The sequence below is a fragment of the Electrona antarctica genome (assembly GCF_951216825.1).
Source record: "Electrona antarctica genome assembly, chromosome: 9".
NCBI lineage: Eukaryota > Metazoa > Chordata > Actinopteri > Myctophiformes > Myctophidae > Electrona > Electrona antarctica.
The window spans coordinates 38,895,039-38,913,686 of record NC_136790.1 but is presented as its reverse complement, the minus strand read 5'-3'; the positions used below and the strand labels follow the sequence as shown (position 1 = coordinate 38,913,686).

General features: G+C 41.6%; 1 protein-coding gene across 1 annotated transcript in view; it reads left to right on the top strand.

Moving 5' to 3' along the window:
• celsr2 (cadherin, EGF LAG seven-pass G-type receptor 2) overlaps positions 1–12,385 on the top strand; it is a gene marked incomplete at both ends in the record, with an annotated part of 65,945 nt that extends 53,560 nt beyond the window's left edge. The window contains 17 exon segments of the mRNA XM_079510722.1: positions 68–251; positions 901–1,219; positions 1,674–1,841; positions 2,711–2,834; positions 3,551–3,751; positions 4,972–5,146; positions 5,818–5,930; positions 6,028–6,110; positions 6,416–6,542; positions 7,393–7,503; positions 8,127–8,257; positions 8,628–8,713; positions 8,980–9,144; positions 9,369–9,584; positions 10,245–10,470; positions 12,324–12,338; positions 12,340–12,385. Of these exon segments, the coding sequence (XP_079366848.1) occupies positions 68–251; positions 901–1,219; positions 1,674–1,841; positions 2,711–2,834; positions 3,551–3,751; positions 4,972–5,146; positions 5,818–5,930; positions 6,028–6,110; positions 6,416–6,542; positions 7,393–7,503; positions 8,127–8,257; positions 8,628–8,713; positions 8,980–9,144; positions 9,369–9,584; positions 10,245–10,470; positions 12,324–12,338; positions 12,340–12,385 (2,490 nt within the window).
• Between the last annotated feature and the right edge of the window lie 6,263 nt (positions 12,386–18,648).

The following is an 18,648-nucleotide window of genomic DNA, read 5'->3' as shown; positions in this document are numbered from 1 at the left end:
ATTCTTGCTCCCCGTTGGTCCTTCTTCCTCCTGTCATACTGAATCCATGCTGCTCTCTGCCTGACAGAACCTGGTGCGCGTGGGCAGTGCCATCCTGGCCCCGGAAACCCGACCACACTGGGAGCTGATCCAGCACACGGAGGGGGGCACGGCCGCCCTGCTGCGCCACTACGAGGAGTACGCCAACGCGCTGGCACAGAACATGAGGAAGACCTACCTCAGCCCCTTCACCATTGTCACCCCACATATAGGTGAGCGCTTGGCCCAATGGTCTCAAAACCTTTTAATTCGCCTTGTCTGTTTGGAGCAGTCCAAAATTTGAAACATGTTGCACAAAATCATTGCTTTCATTGCTTCCATCCACTGTCTGCCTGTATGTTCTCAATGTGATATCAGTCCAACTTAACACGGAGTACGCCAAAACCGGCGAACACGGAGGGTTAAATTAGTACCCTAGCCTGCCAAACGCAGCTTCTCAGTGTTCCAGGGTTTACATTCTTTAATCCATGTTTTGATCCGATTGTATCGTTAGCCACCGATCGTTAGCACATCAACACCATTTTGAAGATGCGCATGCATCCACTTCCATTCTAAGCCCTGCATTCAAAGCCCTGTATCTCAGAAATGACATTGAGGGGCAGTTTCTGGCCCAGACAAGCGTTTTGTAGCAGGCGCTGTGATACTCGCGGCTCGTGAGGTTATAGATCAGCTATCTTTGCTTCTCAGAAGCTAATACAGCTTAAATATTTAACAGGTCTCAGGGCATGCATGAATGCGTGGGGGGTCTAAGCTTTTGTCAGATGTAAGAAGGCATACTAGTGAAGACCAATATAAGTTAATTTATGCAGATGTGTTTTCATTACTGTCTGACCTTGCTTGTGTGTATTGTCTTGTCTATAGTAATCTCCGTGGACCGTCTGAAAAAGATGAATTTCGCTGGAGCCAAGCTTCCACGCTACCAGTCCCTGAGGGGCCCCCGTCCCGCGGACCAGGAGACAGCCGTCACCCTCCCCGACTCCGTCTTTGATCCGCCAGTGGAGACCAAAGGCCACAGGCACCTGGACGTCTTCCCAGAACCCTCCCCGGGGAACCGCTCGGCCAGCAGGAAGAGGCGACACCCGGAGGACAGACAACAAGACGCCGTCGCCAGTGTGATCATCTTCCACAGCCTGGCCTCTCTGCTGCCCCAGAACTATGACCCGGATAAGAGAAGTCTCCGGTAAGCACTGTTCATTTCGTGCCGATGAAATGTTCGCAGACTACCGTCTAAATGTATTTTACAATTTCGTCAACAAGAATGTTAGGGAGGGACTAATGGAGAAGAGATCCAGTAGAACTAAAAGACAAGTCATTTTATGTTTGGTTCTGAAAATGGCAGATCTATAAGATCACAACTCGTCGTGCTGCGACGTGTTGTGTCGGCTATTTTCAGCAACCAAGTGTAAAATCACCTTATTTTCTGTACTCATGACAACAAATCATAAAGTGAAGGGTCGCACTCATCACTTATTTTGTTGTTATTTTATTGTTAATTTGTTATCTTTTTCCCACATGCCTCCATATGTTATCAGTGTTTGGTTAATGTACTGTATGACACTGAGCTGTAAAGACAAATGCCTTGTTGTCAGTGTTGCTCACACCTCACATGTGTATCATGTGACTGTGACCCACAGGGTGCCGAAGCGGCCGGTCATCAACACGCCAGTGGTCAGCATCACAGTGCACGACAATGACGAGCTGCTGCAGCACGTGCTGGACAAACCCATCACCGTGCAGTTCCGTCTGGTGTCCACCGAGGAGCGCTCCAAACCCATTTGTGTGTTCTGGAATCACACCATACTGTGAGTGCACGTACACACGCACACAACTGAACACAAGTGAAAGGTTCACCCTTGAGCTGAGTTAACATCTGTCTAGGCTTATGGTGTCTCATTTGTTGAGACCATAAAATGCCAGTAAATAAGGTAGAATGGTAGAGAATTATGGTAAATGATCTGAACCCAAACAGGCATAAATGATACATTTATATAGAGCTTTTATCTAAAGCGCTTAATAGGTTGCATAGGTGCATTACATTCACCCATTCATACACTGATGACGGGAGAAACCATGCAAGGCACCAACCTGCACATCAGGAGCAATTAGGGTCTTGCTCAAGGACTCAACACTAACTCAGGGGGAGCCCGGGATCGAACTGGGAACCACTCTACCCCTGAGGGACTGCCGCCCCAACATCTTTGAATGTCTTTATATGTTTTATTATAACACTGAATAAAAAGCAAGGCTTTTGCACACCTACAGGCGACAGGTGCGTAGGAGAGGGTACGGTGCCTGACAATGAAAAAGAACACTGCACACTGTCTGCACACCGCACACTTATATTGTCTTCAAATGCAGTGAAAAAACTAAACTTTCGGCCTATGCGGCCTTCATCAGGCTATCTTTATGATATCTTAAAGATATCCTGATGAAGGCCGCATAGGCCGAAAGTTTTTTCACTGCATTTGAAGACAGTGTGCAGGTGTTTGTTCTTTTTCATTATAACACTGAACAAAGACTCGAGAAGGGGTTTCATATTTTGGCAAAGTTGTGAATAAATAGCACATGTTAGAAATATTTACATCATCAATTAAAGCGATTATTTTATTGCAAAAATAATTCATTTGAAACGTCGGTCAATTAATCACTTGTTTTCACCGTTGATTTTCAGAGATGGGAACGGAGGCTGGTCAGCCAAGGGTTGTGAGGTGGTGTTTAGGAACAGCACTCACATCAGCTGCCAGTGTTACCACATGACCAGCTTTGCTGTGCTCATGGACATCTCCAGGAGAGAGGTACAGTTACAGTTGATCATGCTACAGCATCACACAAATGTATCAGTTTTGACTTGAGCTTGCAGACCTTTGCTATTTTCTTTTAATTTGAATCAGTTTTGGGCTTATGAGGTTTCTACCAAACGGAGACCATAGGTAGAAATGTTCAAAAAGTGATCTACAAGTGATGCAACGTGTTGTGAGCTAGTAGATTGGCTATTCAGCACAGCAAAGTACTCATTTCATAAGTTGGCTGGCACAGAGCCTCTGCGCCTCTGCGCTGGTTAAATAGGGTTATTTAACCAGCCCTCTAATGGATGACATTTTTTAACCTGAGTATAGACATAAAGTAACCCATGCATGTGCTTCAAGTGATGAAATTGTACTTCATACAGACAAAATCAATGAAATCTAAATCGATAAGTCTGATTAACCACTATATAACCATTAACCACCATATACATCCACACTATATTTAGTAGTTTGTCTTACAGAAATGAGAAAAAAGCTAAAATAACTGATCTACAAGCTCACAATGCGACGCCCACATTGCAATGAATTGCGTGTTTCTAATCCCCCCAGTCGGTTATTTTAATACAAATCGATTATTGATCTTCAATCAAACTGTTGCATCCCTCTACTGTACATCCTATATCTGTCCTCCTTCAACTCTGTCCTCTCCGTTGTCCCCGAACGGCTGCATTATTAATAATAATAACTTTATTTATCACTATCAGAACGGCGAGATCCTGCCAATCAAGCTGGTGTCGTGGTGCAGCGTGGGAGTGACGCTGGGCTTCCTCTTCCTCACCACGGTGTTCCTGCTGGGCCTCAGAGCCATGCAGTGCAACAAGACCAGCATCATCAACAACGGAGCCGTGGCTCTCTTCTGCTCCCAGCTCATCTTCATCCTGGGAATCAACCAGGCCGACAACCCGGTAAGACATGAGATCTGTTGTTCTGTCTACGCCCAGGTTAGCATATAGTTGAAGTAGTTGAAGCGAAAATAGCAGATCTACAAGCTTGTAGATCAGGTATTTTCACTATTATTTTAAGCCAAAATATTGGGATCTCCATCCAAAAATACTAGGCTTATCTATGAAATATTTCCAAAAACGAAGGGCATTTTCTCTATGAATATGATACACAGTATAGTTTCACTTATATTATTTTTTGTAAAACCTTTTTTATTTTTTTATTTTTTTACATTTACATTTAGTTAGGCCCAAACCACACCAATGCAACTCCTTGCAACTGCCATTGGGGATAATGGTTGCACAGGCCCAGCACTGTCCATGTGGGGGCCCTAAGCGGGGGTGGGGGGGTATCTAGTTTGTCACCGTCCGACCTTCCTAACCCGTGTTATTGAAGAAAAACGGGCGATAATGGCCAAATCGACAAGAGTGGACGTTTTCAAGATGTTTTGGCCATTATCTCTGGAACGGAAAGTCCAATCTGCTCAGTTAAAAGCTTGTTGGATGCATGACTTTGAGAACATGTTCGGGGGGGCTCTAGCAACTCCCGGGGCCCTAGGCAGTCGCGTATACGGCGGGCCGGCAGTGTGGTTTCTTGCAACTTCATGCAACTACTCGCATCCGTTTGGTTCCAAGGAGTTGCATGGCAAATCATTGGTGTGGTTTGGGCTTTAACTAAAATGTTTAGGGCTTTTTTTCTTCAATTTTCTTTTGGTATTCTGTTAGTTGTAGTTAACTATAAATCACCCTGGTCCTCTGATCTCTCTGATCTCTGATCTGAACTCCTCTGATCTTTATTTAACTAGTCCCCATCCAGCTCACTCCTCTGATCTTTATTTAACTAGTCCCCATCCAGCTCACTCCTCTGATCTTTATTTAACTAGTCCCCATCCAGCTCAGCCCAGCATGGCTCGTCTTACCATTATACCATCTGTCTTTAACATCTATATTTGGAATGAGGAGAGTCTCAAAGAGAACACTTGATTAAAGCACAGGAAGTTAAACTTAGCTCAAGGTTATCGTTATTGTAGTTTGCTGTAGATTGAACTACCATTCTTTGTTGCGCCGGTGTCAAAAATAGCCAATCTGCAAGCTCGCGTTGGGAGCCTGTACATTGGCTATTCTCAGCCAAGTATAAATCAGGAATAACTATGTCCTGATCTCCATCACTGTGTCTTCTTTAGTTTGTGTGCACGGTCATGGCGATCCTCCTGCACTTCTTCTACCTGTGCACGTTCGCCTGGCTCTTCCTGGAGGGGCTGCACGTCTACCGCATGCTCAGCGAAGTGCGAGACATCAACTATGGACCCATGCGGTTCTACTACCTGATAGGCTGGGGAGTGCCTGCCTTCATCACAGGTCTGAATCTTCGATTAAAGGGACATTTCACAGCTGAAAGAAACTCAATGTTAATTAAAGTCTGTGTGTTTGACTAGGGTTTGACTAGGATTGCTGAATTCCTACAATGCCCATAATGCTTTAGTCCACTTCCCCTCCTTGCCTTAGTCCACTTCCCCCTCCGCTGCATGGAGGTGTGACTTTGTAGTCCAGGAAGGAAGTGACAGGTTTTTTGTTAAGAACATGACAGGTTTTTGGTCATGAACATGGCGTCATGGCTAAAATATCTAAATATATTTAAAAAAAAACATATTACATACATAAAAACCCCAGGAAAGTGTTTCTTGTGTGCTAAACATCATTAAAATAAGCTCTGGTTGCAAAAGGGATGAAGTGGCCCTTTAACCACTTTAACCCCGCCATTACTATTTTGGCTATGCCATTATAGCTAGCTATGTGAATTTGTAGATGTTGAAATGTGGCATAAGTGAAATCCAAGGAAATGCAGAATTAGAAAACTCAGGAAAGTATTGAACTTTTGGCTTTAAGTGTTTTTTCTATTCACTCACTGTAATTAGAATGAATGTTTGTTTGGGGGGTGAGGTGGGGTAATCAGAACCCATGAGTGGTATGAGAGGATGTTAAATGAGATGGAAGGTTTGATGCAGTGCTATGTGTTGGTGTGTTTCCAGGCCTGGCGGTGGGACTGGACCCAGAGGGTTATGGCAACCCAGACTTCTGCTGGCTGTCTATGTATGACACTCTCATCTGGAGCTTTGCCGGCCCTATAGCCATGGTTGTGTCGGTGAGTCCATTCAGCTCCTCTCCTCCTACCTTTTTTTTTTATTAGTGAGAATGATGTGTGTTATGTAGACTGATTGGTGTTTAATTGGTTTCCACAGATGAACGTTTTCCTGTACGTCCTGGCTTCCAGAGCCTCCTGCTCAATGAAACACCATGGCTTTGAGAAGAAGCAGCCCCCTGTGTGAGTGGCCATGCTGTACAAACACACTAAACTACACTCACTGACCCCACTTTATTATTGAAGACACAATGAGAGATCGAAATGATCTTTGAACCTCCAAACAGATAAGATTAAAAAGATTGAAGTAGACTATCAACCACCCAAAAAGGCATAATCGTTTCAGAGATATTTATATTCACAATGAAGACAGGGAATAATATAAGCTGTACAAAAGACTAACTTTTTTTTTTTTAATTCTTAAGTTGTTTTACTCATCATAACAAAGCAACCTCCAATAACAAAATCCCTGCCTTGCATGTCTGCAGCTCTGGACTGAGGACAGCAGGGGGCGTGCTTCTCCTGGTTACAGTCACATGCCTGCTGGCCCTCCTCTCTGTTAACAGCGACATGATCATCTTCCACTATCTCTTTGCTGGCTTCAACTGTGTACAGGTGAGCCCTCTCATAAGTAATCAACTGGGGAAGTTTCATGGTGATAACTATTAATACAATTTTTACCTATTCACCTATCACGTAGGCCTACTGTAGCAGAAAATTACAAAATGTGTGATAAATATGAAAAGGCTACTCCTGGAAGGGTTATCATATTAATGTACTTATATTGACCCTATAAACAATTTATTATAGGCATGGCTTTGCCCACACATTAATAATTAACGTTCCAATTTTGGAGCTCTGGCTCATGGACCAAAGAACCAAAAAGAACTGAACCGGTTCCCAACCGGTGGAAAAGGGGCCACAGTGAGCAGGCCAGCTTAAACAGATGGGCTTAGAGCCGTGATCTGAACGCTGTAATGGAATGCGACTGAACTGGGGGAGAGTGTTCCAGAGCCTGGCTGCACACACACACAGCTGAACAGTCAAATCCTCAAGTGTTAATTTATCCATTTGTAACTCTGAGATGTACACTGAGAGTTACTTTAACATTCAAGATGTCGCTGTGTGCACACTGGTTCTCAACGCCGGGTCCGGGGACCACCGGGGGGTCCACATGGACACTTACGAGACTGTAACTCTAGACTAGAGTGTACAAATGTGGAGTGTACTGTGAGTGTATATTTCTACACTCTCAGAGTTAAATGAACACTGAGAATGTTACACTGTAGAGTGGGGTTTCGCCCCCCAAAAAACATCCATTTGTACACTCTTAGAGTTACAGACCCATAAATGTCCATTTGGACCCCTGGTGGACCCCCAGACCAGACATTAAGAACCCAGAGCATCCAGCTGCATACCTGTGTCTTGTGCCTGACTGTCTTGTTTTCCTGCCTATCTCTCCCAGGGTCCATTCATTTTCTTCTTCCGCATAGTCTTCAACAAGGAGGCCAGGAATGCCATGAAATACTGCTGCAGCCGCAAGCGGCCCGATCATATGATCAAATCCAAGGCCTCTGTGAGTCTCTTAACTACAAATACCTTTGTGTGTAAAGCTTGCATTTCTTAACACCTCTGGAATGTAGAGCTGAGGGTTTGACACATTTCAATGTAAAGAACAAATTCTGCCTGTACAGGGAACCAACCAACCCGTTATATCCATCACAAGCTCTGAAAAATACAATATTTGTGAACTGAAAGGCTTACAGTAGACTCTACTGTAAGTCTTTCAGTTCACAAATATTGAGTAGAGTATATATTCATTGTCACTTGATTCGTTTTGACTCCCTTGAGAACGTTTTAATCAAAAGGTTTGTTCATGAACAGAGATCCACAGTCAGTTGGCTAAAGTGAAATAGCAGGAAAATATGCCATATATAAATAGCATTTTTTTATGAAAGTGAAAGTGGTTAAGAGTGTCTGGATTGTATAAATATTGAACCAATGAAAAGTATTATCAAGAGCTTGTAACTAAATAACTACTAACTAATAACTACATTGAATCCATTGGAATGCAGGTTCTTTTTTTCCCCATTTCCTGAAAAGTAACCGTTTTGGATAATTATACAAGGTCTCCACCTGGCACTAGTGAAGATAATCATACTTCTATGTTGCTTTCTTCTTCATTTGTCTTTTTGCCAGGCCTACAAATGCTCTGCCAACTACATGGATGGCCGGATGTACCACCTTCCATTTGGAGACTCCAGTGTCTCCCTGAATGGCACCATGCAGAGTGGCAAGAGCCAGCAGAGCTACGTTCCGTTTGTCCTCAGGTGAGGAGAGCCCACAACGAGACACGACAGGCACCATCATGTACCTGATGTCCCCCTTTTGGGCATGTCATTATAGGCTAACATCTTAACCCATTCAGGCCTGACCTCGAAATTAAAAAAAAATGGTTTCTAAATCATGACAATTTTCTGAAAGATTTGAGGCACATTTTAACGATTTTTTAAAAATAGCAGACCTACAAGTTCATAGCGCGCCACTCGGTGGCGTGCTATGAGCTTGTAGATCTGCTATTTTTCAATAGCTAAATTATAACATAATGTATGTAACACCAAAAGGGGTTCCCGCTCAAAATGGGTTAAATGTTTCTAATGATTGTATGTAACGTAAACATAATCCTTCTGCGTTTCCCAGGGATGATGGACTTAATGCCAGTCAACCTCATATTGCACTGAATGACCATGGATCACTTTTCCATGAAATTAAAGAGCATGAGGACGGTATGTTTCTTTTTCTGTGTCTCAGACTTAAAAGTAATGACGTTGTTTAGTTTTTTTGTTTTATAGAGATGGATGCTGAGTTTGGGGAAAACAGAGCAATTTACTAATGATGCTGTGTGTGTGTGTGTGTGTGTGTGTGTGTGTGTGTGTGTGTGTGTGTGTGTGTGTGTGTGTGTGTGTGTGTGTGTGTGTGTGTGTGTGTGTGTGTGTGTGTGTGTGTCTGTGTGCGTGTGCGCGTGCGTGCATGTGCGCGCGTGTGTGTGTAGGTCGTGACAGTGACTCTGACAGTGACCTGTCTCTGGAAGATGACCAAAGTGGCTCCTATGCCTCCACACACTCCTCTGACAGTGATGAGGAGGAGGGGCCTTACCACCCAGAGGAATGCTGGGAAAATCTGGCCTCCAATGTGGCCACGAGACCACACCCACACGGTATTATGATCTCACCTAAACCACACATATATGAAGTCTATACCGACTGCCACAGCTGATTGTATTTTATAAAATAAATTAATGATTATATTCACTTTTGAGATTTTCAAGTGCTAGACTCCTAGTACTCTATGAACTCAACACAGACACAGAGTCAGATTCCCACTTCATTGAACAAAATTTGGCCGCTTGTGTTTTTATAAAATGACGGTCTTGTGGTGCAGATAACAACCTGGGCAAGCTGTACTGGCCTGGAGAGTACGCCACAGTGGTGGAGGAGGACATTGACAGCCTGGCACTGGGAGACAGGCTGAAGGTGGAGACTCTGGCCAACGCTGACCTGGGTCCAGGCCGGGATAACAGAACCCAGCCGGACGACACAGAAAACACAATGATGCTCCTTCCCAGTCTGCCAAGCCTGCATTCACACCCTCAGAAAGGTAGATAATAATAATCTTTATTGTCCTGAAGGATATTCGTCATCACAGTCTGTTCAAACATCCACATCAAAAACAACACATAACACCAAGACAATACAAAAACATGAGGTCCCCACTGTATACAGAACCATCCTATTGGCGGGGCAGTTTGTTTAATGCCGCGATGGCAGAGGGAACAAAACTCCCACTAAAACTGACCTTTTTCCATATATATATATATATATATATATATATATATATATATATATAAACCTCATATCGCCATAATTCAACATTGTATGGGTTTTTTTTTTGTAAATGATTTGTACACTACAAGCTCACAAAGCGTTGCGATGCAACACGTTTTCGAAGGTGTGCATGTGGGTTTTAGAAATATTTAACCAATGAAAAGTATTAACAGGAGCTTGTGACTACTTTGGATGCATTAGGAACACAGGCATTAGCATTTCCTAACAAGTAACCGCTTTGGCGATTCGAGGTTTATGCCCGACAGTGATTTTTTTGTACCCTTTTAGTAATGTTTATATACATGTGCTCTTTTTGTATTGTTGCTTGTATTCTGTATGGCGACTACGGATGGAAACTAGCATTCTTGCTAAATCTGGTGTAGTTACACGGCATTGATATATGTATAACGTATGAATAAATATTTAAATTCAGGTATCCTGAAGAAGAAGCAGCTTTCTCCAATCGCAGAGAGGAACGGCATCAACCGTATCCACAATGAACTCTGTGAGAGCGTCCCCGGCCCCACCTCGCCCCACAGCTCCACCTCCAGTGACACTAGAGTGCAGGGCACGCACAAACCCGCCGTCCCCGACCAGCTCAATGGCGTCGCCATGAGCATCAAGGCGGGCACCGTTGATGGGGACTCGTCAGGATCAGAGTGAGTATATCAGCTTAAGCCCACACACACAGTGAGATCTGTGAACGTTAATGAGTGAATGAGAGAGTTCAAATGGAGTTAAATTAATTCAGGATCTGGTCTTTACTGTCCAGTGTCAGAGATTACATTTAGGTTATAGTTTTTTATGCAAAGGCCTAAACAACAAAATGTGGACAAACTCACCAGCAAATCTTCTGCATCAATACTATAATGATGCCTCATTAATATAGGTTGATGCCTTTATTTGCGGTGCGGAAATCTTGTTCCAAATACAAGTTACATTGCTTTATCGGCAAGTAATCCGGACACAAACGGTTACAAATTATATATCTTCGAGTGAATTAATCGCACACAAAAAACGGCCCTGTGTGTAAGGACCTTAAGTCATATTAAAATGCCCGGGTATTGGGGGGGTTCCCAATGCGGCTTTTCGTTGATTCTGTGTGTTTAAATGGTTAGATATTGAACTGTAATGTGTGTGATTTGTTTTGTATACGTAATGTGTTTTGAATATGTTTTGGTGCTGCTGTCCTAAGTGTGATATCCCCTCGTCCTCATTGTTGTGTAGTCTGTCACATGTCATTACCCAAATAGAAGCCCGCCCTATTCCCAGTGCAACTGCAAACAGCTGACCCAGCACTCTGGGGACAGGCATTATACATACATGCACTACCTGTATTATGTGAGGCACGTGTGCAACCTATAACGTTACTCTGTTCAACATAGAACAAGACAAGCTGTGAGCTTGTATATCTGCAAAAAAAAATCCAATGTATTTTATTGAGGCTCTGAAATTTCACAACTGTTCAATCACAATTCAATGTATATAGAACCACACATTTTTCTTTTTTCAACATAACATAGGAAAACAAGTACCACAATATGGACATTACAATGCACAGACAAAAAACAAACAAACATATCTGCTATTTTTGAACAGCCACCGCTAAAATCTAAAATGACATAACTGTTAAAGCTTTATTTTCTGATAGTAATCATTGTAACAAAGTGTTTTTCAACATTGGTCTCCCCCGTCTCTCCAACTCTTTAGTAAACAGAAAATATATTTTCAAGTGTGTTGCTAATTTCAGCCAATCAGGAGAATACCCATTTATCAGCTTTAATTGTATAGTGTTCGTGTTCCAGTTTTGTCTGCTCATTTCTTTGTCATCACTTCCAATTTTGGCAATTTCACTTGTTTATACTGTATGAGTTCTCTCTCCTGGTTTTGGATCAAATTCGTATCCTGTCTGAAAATGCATTTTCTGTTTACTAAAGAGCTTTAGAGACAGGGAGACTCAAACTGAAATTGAATAAACATTCTATATGAATGATTACTCTCAGAATATAGATGGATTTTAATTGCATTGGGACTTTTAAGCACATTTAAGTTTAAGCATGTGTTTGGTACTGTATAGTTAGAGTTAAGATCTGGAGAGGGCGTTCAGCATGGTCGGAACTGTGTTGGAATTTGCATACACGTACGTACTGCAAAAAATATATATCTTGCAGTTGCAGGCCACTAACTACCCCTCTTTGCCCCCTCTCTTTTCCAAAAATCATAGATTTTTATTCTTTAATTTCCTTTACTGAAACACTGATCCCCATGAAAAAACAACAGGATCATTGTCTTCAGATTGACTCATCATTTAGCATCTCTCACTCATAAATGGGTGTGGAAGTGTTTGTGTGTCTGTCTGTGCGTGCGTGCGCGTATGTGTGTATCAATCATTGCCACTCATTTCTGTTTCTCTCGTTCCTTTCTGTTCTTTCCTCCACCCCTGCGTTCGTCACATCTGTCTCCATCCACCACATCCCTGTCTTCCTCCTCCGTCCAACCTCCGTTTTCCCAGCAGCCACCGCAACACATCCATGTGACCCAGCTGACGGAGGGGTGTGTCTTTGCAGGTCATAGAGCCTCGCTCCTCAACGCCGAGCCGTGTGATGACAAACTATTTAACAGGACATGTGCCGAGAAACTTCCCATAACCTGAAGGACAGTGGAACGAACTCCCCTTTCTCACCACCATACCACCATACTCTAAAGGAGTATGCAGGCGTGTGTGTGTGTGTGTGTGTGTGACGTGTGTGTGTGTGTGTGTGTGTGTGTGTGTGTGTGTGTGTGTATATGCGTGTACATGCGTGTGTGTGTGTGTGTGCGTGCGTGCGTGCGTGCGTGCGTGCGTGCGTGCGTGCGTGCGTGCGTGCGTGCGTGAGTGCGTGCGTGCGTGCGTGTTTTGTTCATGGATGTGTGTGCCAAACCTCAGGAGTCAGTGTCACTGCACTGGCGCAGGCTCAAGCACACTAATCGTCTCATTCTCCTTTTAAAGAAATCATTGTTTTGTTTACATACTTGAAGCAATGCACTTTTTTGTTATTCACACTGCCTGGCAAGATCTGGCAGTTAACTTTTTTTTATTCTGGGATATGTAATATTTGGAACAGTCCATCCTTCTGGCGGAGTTGTAGGATTTCAAACATTCAGGGAATTTCCTCTTCATCCATAACTAGTTTGTAATGTCATAAAGGTTTGTCTTTAATCATGAATTATGGTTAATGTTGTTAACTTAATGTTGCTTTTTAGAAACATTAGTATTTGTGTTTAAGGGAAGACGCCAGTCTGAGGTTTGCTCCAGGGTGGAGTTGAGTCTCAGGTTCATTATCTGTGTTTTGACTGAAAGTTGCTTCTTGCGCATGGATTGCCCTACGGGCGCAAAAGAAAAGAGTGGACCATGTCCACAGACAGAGGAGAGCAACACGTTGTCTCCGCTCTCTGAGAGACTTTCAGAACATTTCCATCCAGCTGTGACTTAAACTGTAAAATCCTGATTTGTATTTTAACTCTGAGGTGTACACTCACAGTTGAATGAATGCAATATAGGACCCTTTGTTAGAGGTTTGTATTGTGTCTTGTCATTATGTGACTACACTACACAAATTGGTGAGATATATTGCTCCGTTGCGCAGTTGATTCATAATTTAAAAAGAAATAAAAATGTTCCTCATTGACTTCAATTCTACCGTGAAACAGCACCCAAAGTCAGTCATGCAAACACAGATGATTTTGGCAATATAGTACTATCTGTGCGGTGTTTGTTTTAAAGGAAACATCTAACTTCCTATATCTCGCCAATTGTCGTTACCAATAGTTACATCATGACAAGAAAACTACAAACCCAAACATCTACCAAGTGCCCTGTTGCTTCAACACTCAGGAGTTTACAGTGTACCATCATACTGTGATATACTGAAAGCTCTAATCTGTGCTTTGTGAACTGGACTCGGACAAACGGGAAGACAGAGAATCACTGTATTATATATACTGTATCTGCCCGGAACGGACGGACGTTCCATAAGCTATTTCTCATTAATGAAGGATATTTCCTGTGGCAACATGCTAATCAAGCGCTGGTGAGCTACCGTGTACAGATTTGAACTTGAGAGAGTGACTGCCTTCAACAGTACCCAGCCTGCATTGTGTCAGAACAAGGACAAGGGCGTTGGACTTGTATGTGGAGATCTCGTAAAGGACTCACCAGGACTTTTGATACATAAACTTTTGTAAATCATCGGGAGCCAATTTTTGTACGGATTTCACATGCTCTCGCTTTTCAATATCTTTGTCCAATGTTGAAATGCATTCATATGACATCAGTGACTAAACAACTGTGTTTTATAGATTAGTTATGAAGCAATTGTCATTTTGTAAAATACTTAATGTAATACCTGTGCTATAAAATTTGAGCTGTATTCCAATTTTACTGTACAGTTGAGTTGAAAAGAAAAGAAACGTTTTCGTGGAACATATCTTGAAATTAATCATTGCATAAATGTCTATTTACTTCACAGTCAGTCCCACATACAGGGCTCACTTGGGAAAATTGAAATATGGAAAGAAAATAAGCTGTATCATAAATAGCCTACTTGTTGCTAATTTCTGTATATTTTTGCAATCTTTGTGGATATTTTATTTTTGTTGAAGTACAAATCTATTCCTCCACTGCCACAAGCACCAACAGCTCTTTCCAATCTTGAAAAGTGGAAACGGACACTGACAACTGACACAACTAAGACACGATTGTTTCTTTACTATTGTGCCCATTTTTTTGTTGAGAAACTGTTACATAGCATTACCCATGTTACCTCAATATTTGTGCCAAGTCATGTAACAACACTGTTGTTTTTTTTAATCTGTACAATGTATTTTGCATTTGTTAATCTGCCATTTGCTGATATCAAGGTGCATACTGCTACTGTACATACAAGTTGAGTGGTCAACTCAACTTCAAGAGACTACTATAGACTACAAATGATCATTAGATATATTGAACCCTATTCATTTATACCCTGATTGATTTAAAATCAATCTGTTGTTACACAGATGAGGCGTACTGGACATATGGCGCTTACCGTCCTTTGCTGTTTTAAGCCTAATTTATACTTTATCAAATGACATATGTATGAATTAAGCATGATTCAACATTTCTAAATTGGTTTACTGTTCTTAGCTGGCCTGTAAAAAAACATTCATCATTATAGCGCCAAACAATCAAGTGCTTCAGAACCAAGACCTGTTATAGGTGACTGATGTCAAAGCTTTAGAGTTAACAGGGTAGACAATAGAAAATGGCTGGTATTTTTCTATATGGAATTGCTTTTTAATGGATTTCACCTAAATTCAACGAGTAAAACAGACAGACATTTCAAAATTCAAGATTCAAGATTTATTTTTTGCATGTAGGAGTACATAAGGGTCAAATGTTGTGGTTTTAATGGTGGTATTACTGTGCCTGTGCTCATATTGGAGAATTCAGTGATGGAAGAATTATTCAGATTTTGTAAAGGAGTAGTTCACCCTAAAAATTACTTAAATCAATTACACACATTTTTTTAGTTTTTGTCGCATTCCTGAGCCAATAATTTGATGACCGGGTCATCGGTCAGAAGAGACTCAATAGGACAGTCTCCTCTGCCTGTCATCAAATTATGGGCTTATGAATGCGACAAAATCTCCATGAATTAAAGTAAAAGTAGCAATCGAACAAACAGGAAGGTAGGAGCGCACACCAGTAGTGGGGAGGTGCTGACCGCAGGAGATAAAACTATGACTGAGAAAGGAGAGGCCGCACAGCTCGTAGTCACGATGCCATCACATTTCTATTTTTCCTATTTCCTATTTCCTTTGGAAAAATTAAAATTTGATGGCATCGTGACTACGAGCTGTGCGGCCTCTCTCCTTTCTCAGTAAAAGTAGCAATACCACAATATAGAAATACTCTTGTCCAACAAACAAGTGAAAGGTTAAAGTAAAGTTAACTACCAGAGTAAAAGTATAAAGATTGTCTGAAATCTTTTTGAAAATGGCCCAAATACAAAATAGGGATATGCCTACAGTTGTCTCCACCAGGCCGAAGGAATGGAGAGAGTATGTTTTGCACTCTGTCGTCCATCCGTCTGTCCGTCTGTGGACAGCTAATCTCTGGCACTGTTGGCAGCCAAACTCGATGAAACGGGTCTTTCAGATTTGTCATACCTGATTTTTCATCCTGATTGGCTTCCAAAGTTTGCAGGAGTGTTTTATTTTTTAACAAAATGCTTCAAATCATGAACACAGCGTGTGATTTCTGTGAAATTTTGCACGCACATTCTCATCTAGGCAGAGGAAGAAATGGCACTTGAAAACTTTCCAATCAGCCTCATGGTGGTGCTTAACTGGCTGATTTATGTTTTTAACTTTTTACATAATTATAACTGCACAGATCTGAGTTCAATGCTGGAGTGTTTCAACTTTACAGAAGGCAAATATACAAAAGATCACTAAATAATTATCAAGAGATCATGGGTGAGTGTCTGAGTGATGGTGTAGAGGTCTAATGATCAGATCTCAACACAGAGATTCCATGTTTAAATCCCAGTCGTCCTATAGTTTAATGCTGGAGTGTTTCAACGTTGCTAACATACAAAAGATCACTTCAAAATTTCCAAGAGAACTTGCTTGAGAGTGTTTGAGTGATGGTGCAGGGGTATAATGATCAGACTCAACAGATTACATGTTGTAATCCCAGTCCTCCTATTAAGACTGGGTCCGTTTCCCAAAAATATGAACCGCGAAGGCAAATAGTGTTAATTTAATACATACATGTTTTCTAGGGGTATTAAGGTCTGCTGAATCCAAATCTGCTGTATGTATAACTAAAAAATGGCCGCTAAGCCCTCAAAATTGACCATTTAAAGATGGCGGCCACCTAATAAAACTATATATGTTTGACTAAATAAGGTAGAAAATAGACTGAAATGTCATTTTTTATGTTTTCATATATGGGGCAGGTGTTGCCAAGTTTCTTGCAACTGCACGCTTCAATGCACTCCATGTGTCCTTTCCTGCAGCCGCAGCGTTGACTGAGACACCCATTTGTGCAACTGCATGGCGTGATCTCCCTGCATGCTTTTGGCATTGGTGGCAGGGAAAGCAGCCGTGGCACCAACTGACCATTCAGGACTCAGTTAAAGATCTATAAGGGTCCATTTGGTTACTCTCCATCATTTAGCTGGGGACCACCTGGAACCCCCTCAAGGACCACTGGTGGACAACTGGTTGAAAACTATCGCTATAGTGTATCCTGAAGTACTAGAATAGGCTGAGACCAAGTCTCACACAGGAAGAGGTTGAGTTAATTGTTTTTTAATGCAGCATCAAAAAATGTGTCTGACAGAGTGGTAACCAATTTGGTCCGGGATGTCTGCCGATGTATAGAAAATAGATTTGGCCTTTTGGCAGTTAAGTAACTGGTAGAACATGGTTAATACCCAAAGGTCATGAATGTATCTTAAATCTTATAAAATGAATTGAAGCTCATTGAAGCTAATTTAAGTATATTAGCATGTGTTTGCCACTAGCTATGAGTTCGGTAGTGTCATATCCCTAATATGTATGGCATGGTGTAGTACAGTTGAGTTTGGGTTTTGCACCCCAGCCTACTGACAGGAAATATGCTGAGCTGTGTATCAGACGGTTATTCTCTTGAAACCACATGGTTTCATGGAAATCATAAACCTTTGATTGAACCTCCAATAAAACTCAATAAAGGTTAATGGCAGACAGAAAGGTCTTCAGCAGCATTGCTGTGTCTACCTGTTATTACTTCATAAAAGATAACAAACACTTTCAGTTTCATGATGATGTGTCCTGAGTCTCCTGACCTCCCACCTCTCTCTGTATCACTCTGAACGGATAGCAGGGTGAAACCTTATCTATATATTGTTTTATAATTTTAATCACATCAATGAAAAGCAGTTTTATTAGTTTCATTTTTACACAGTAAGTATAAGGTAAATAAGGTCAAAGTTGATGTCCAGTGTTATCTAGAGTTATAAGCTCTGTGTGTGTGTGTGTGTGTGTGTGTGTGTGTGTGTGTGTGTGTGTGTGTGTGAGATATTACTGAAATCACGCCTAGTCTATATATCTTATTGCAGGACTGTTTCAACTTTACTAATTGAAGGCTAACATACAAAAGATCACTTAAAAATTACTTAGACAGTTATCAGAATAAATAATGACATGCGCACAGAATGCAAACATTACATCAGCGATATCCAACCTGTGGGACACGAGGTTGTGAGTGGGCCCCCAAATAATTGACAAAGAACCATACAAAGCATCATATTTGAAAACAAAAAGTTAATCTAAGTAAGGAACAACTGTGTACTTGAATCTATTAATGATGTAAAAAACAAAAAGATTTTAAAAGGACATGGTATTTTGTCATTAAAACCTTTAAGTGTTTTCATTTTATAACGATAAAAATAAAGTGGGCTATACTACGTTAGTTCCATTGATCCAAGCCGAAACACAATCGATTATCATTCAAATGAACATGCTCTGAAAATGATATATAAATCTTGAAACTTCATCTCAAGCCAAGTATTAATAGAGATCAGGGCCTCTCCAGATCTCTGCAGCTTCCTCTGAACACTTTCATCTCATAGTCTGGCTCCGCATAATATTTGCTTTTAAATACTTTTTTGTTTTTCCTATGGGATTTGCCTTAGTGGTCACTTCTACTTGCCAGCCTTCCTACTCTTACGTGATTTGTATGAACACACTCATAGTAGCCTTTCAGAAGTTACTGTATGTACTGTACTCTCTGAAGCTGTTCGAGGCACTGATAATTATATAAC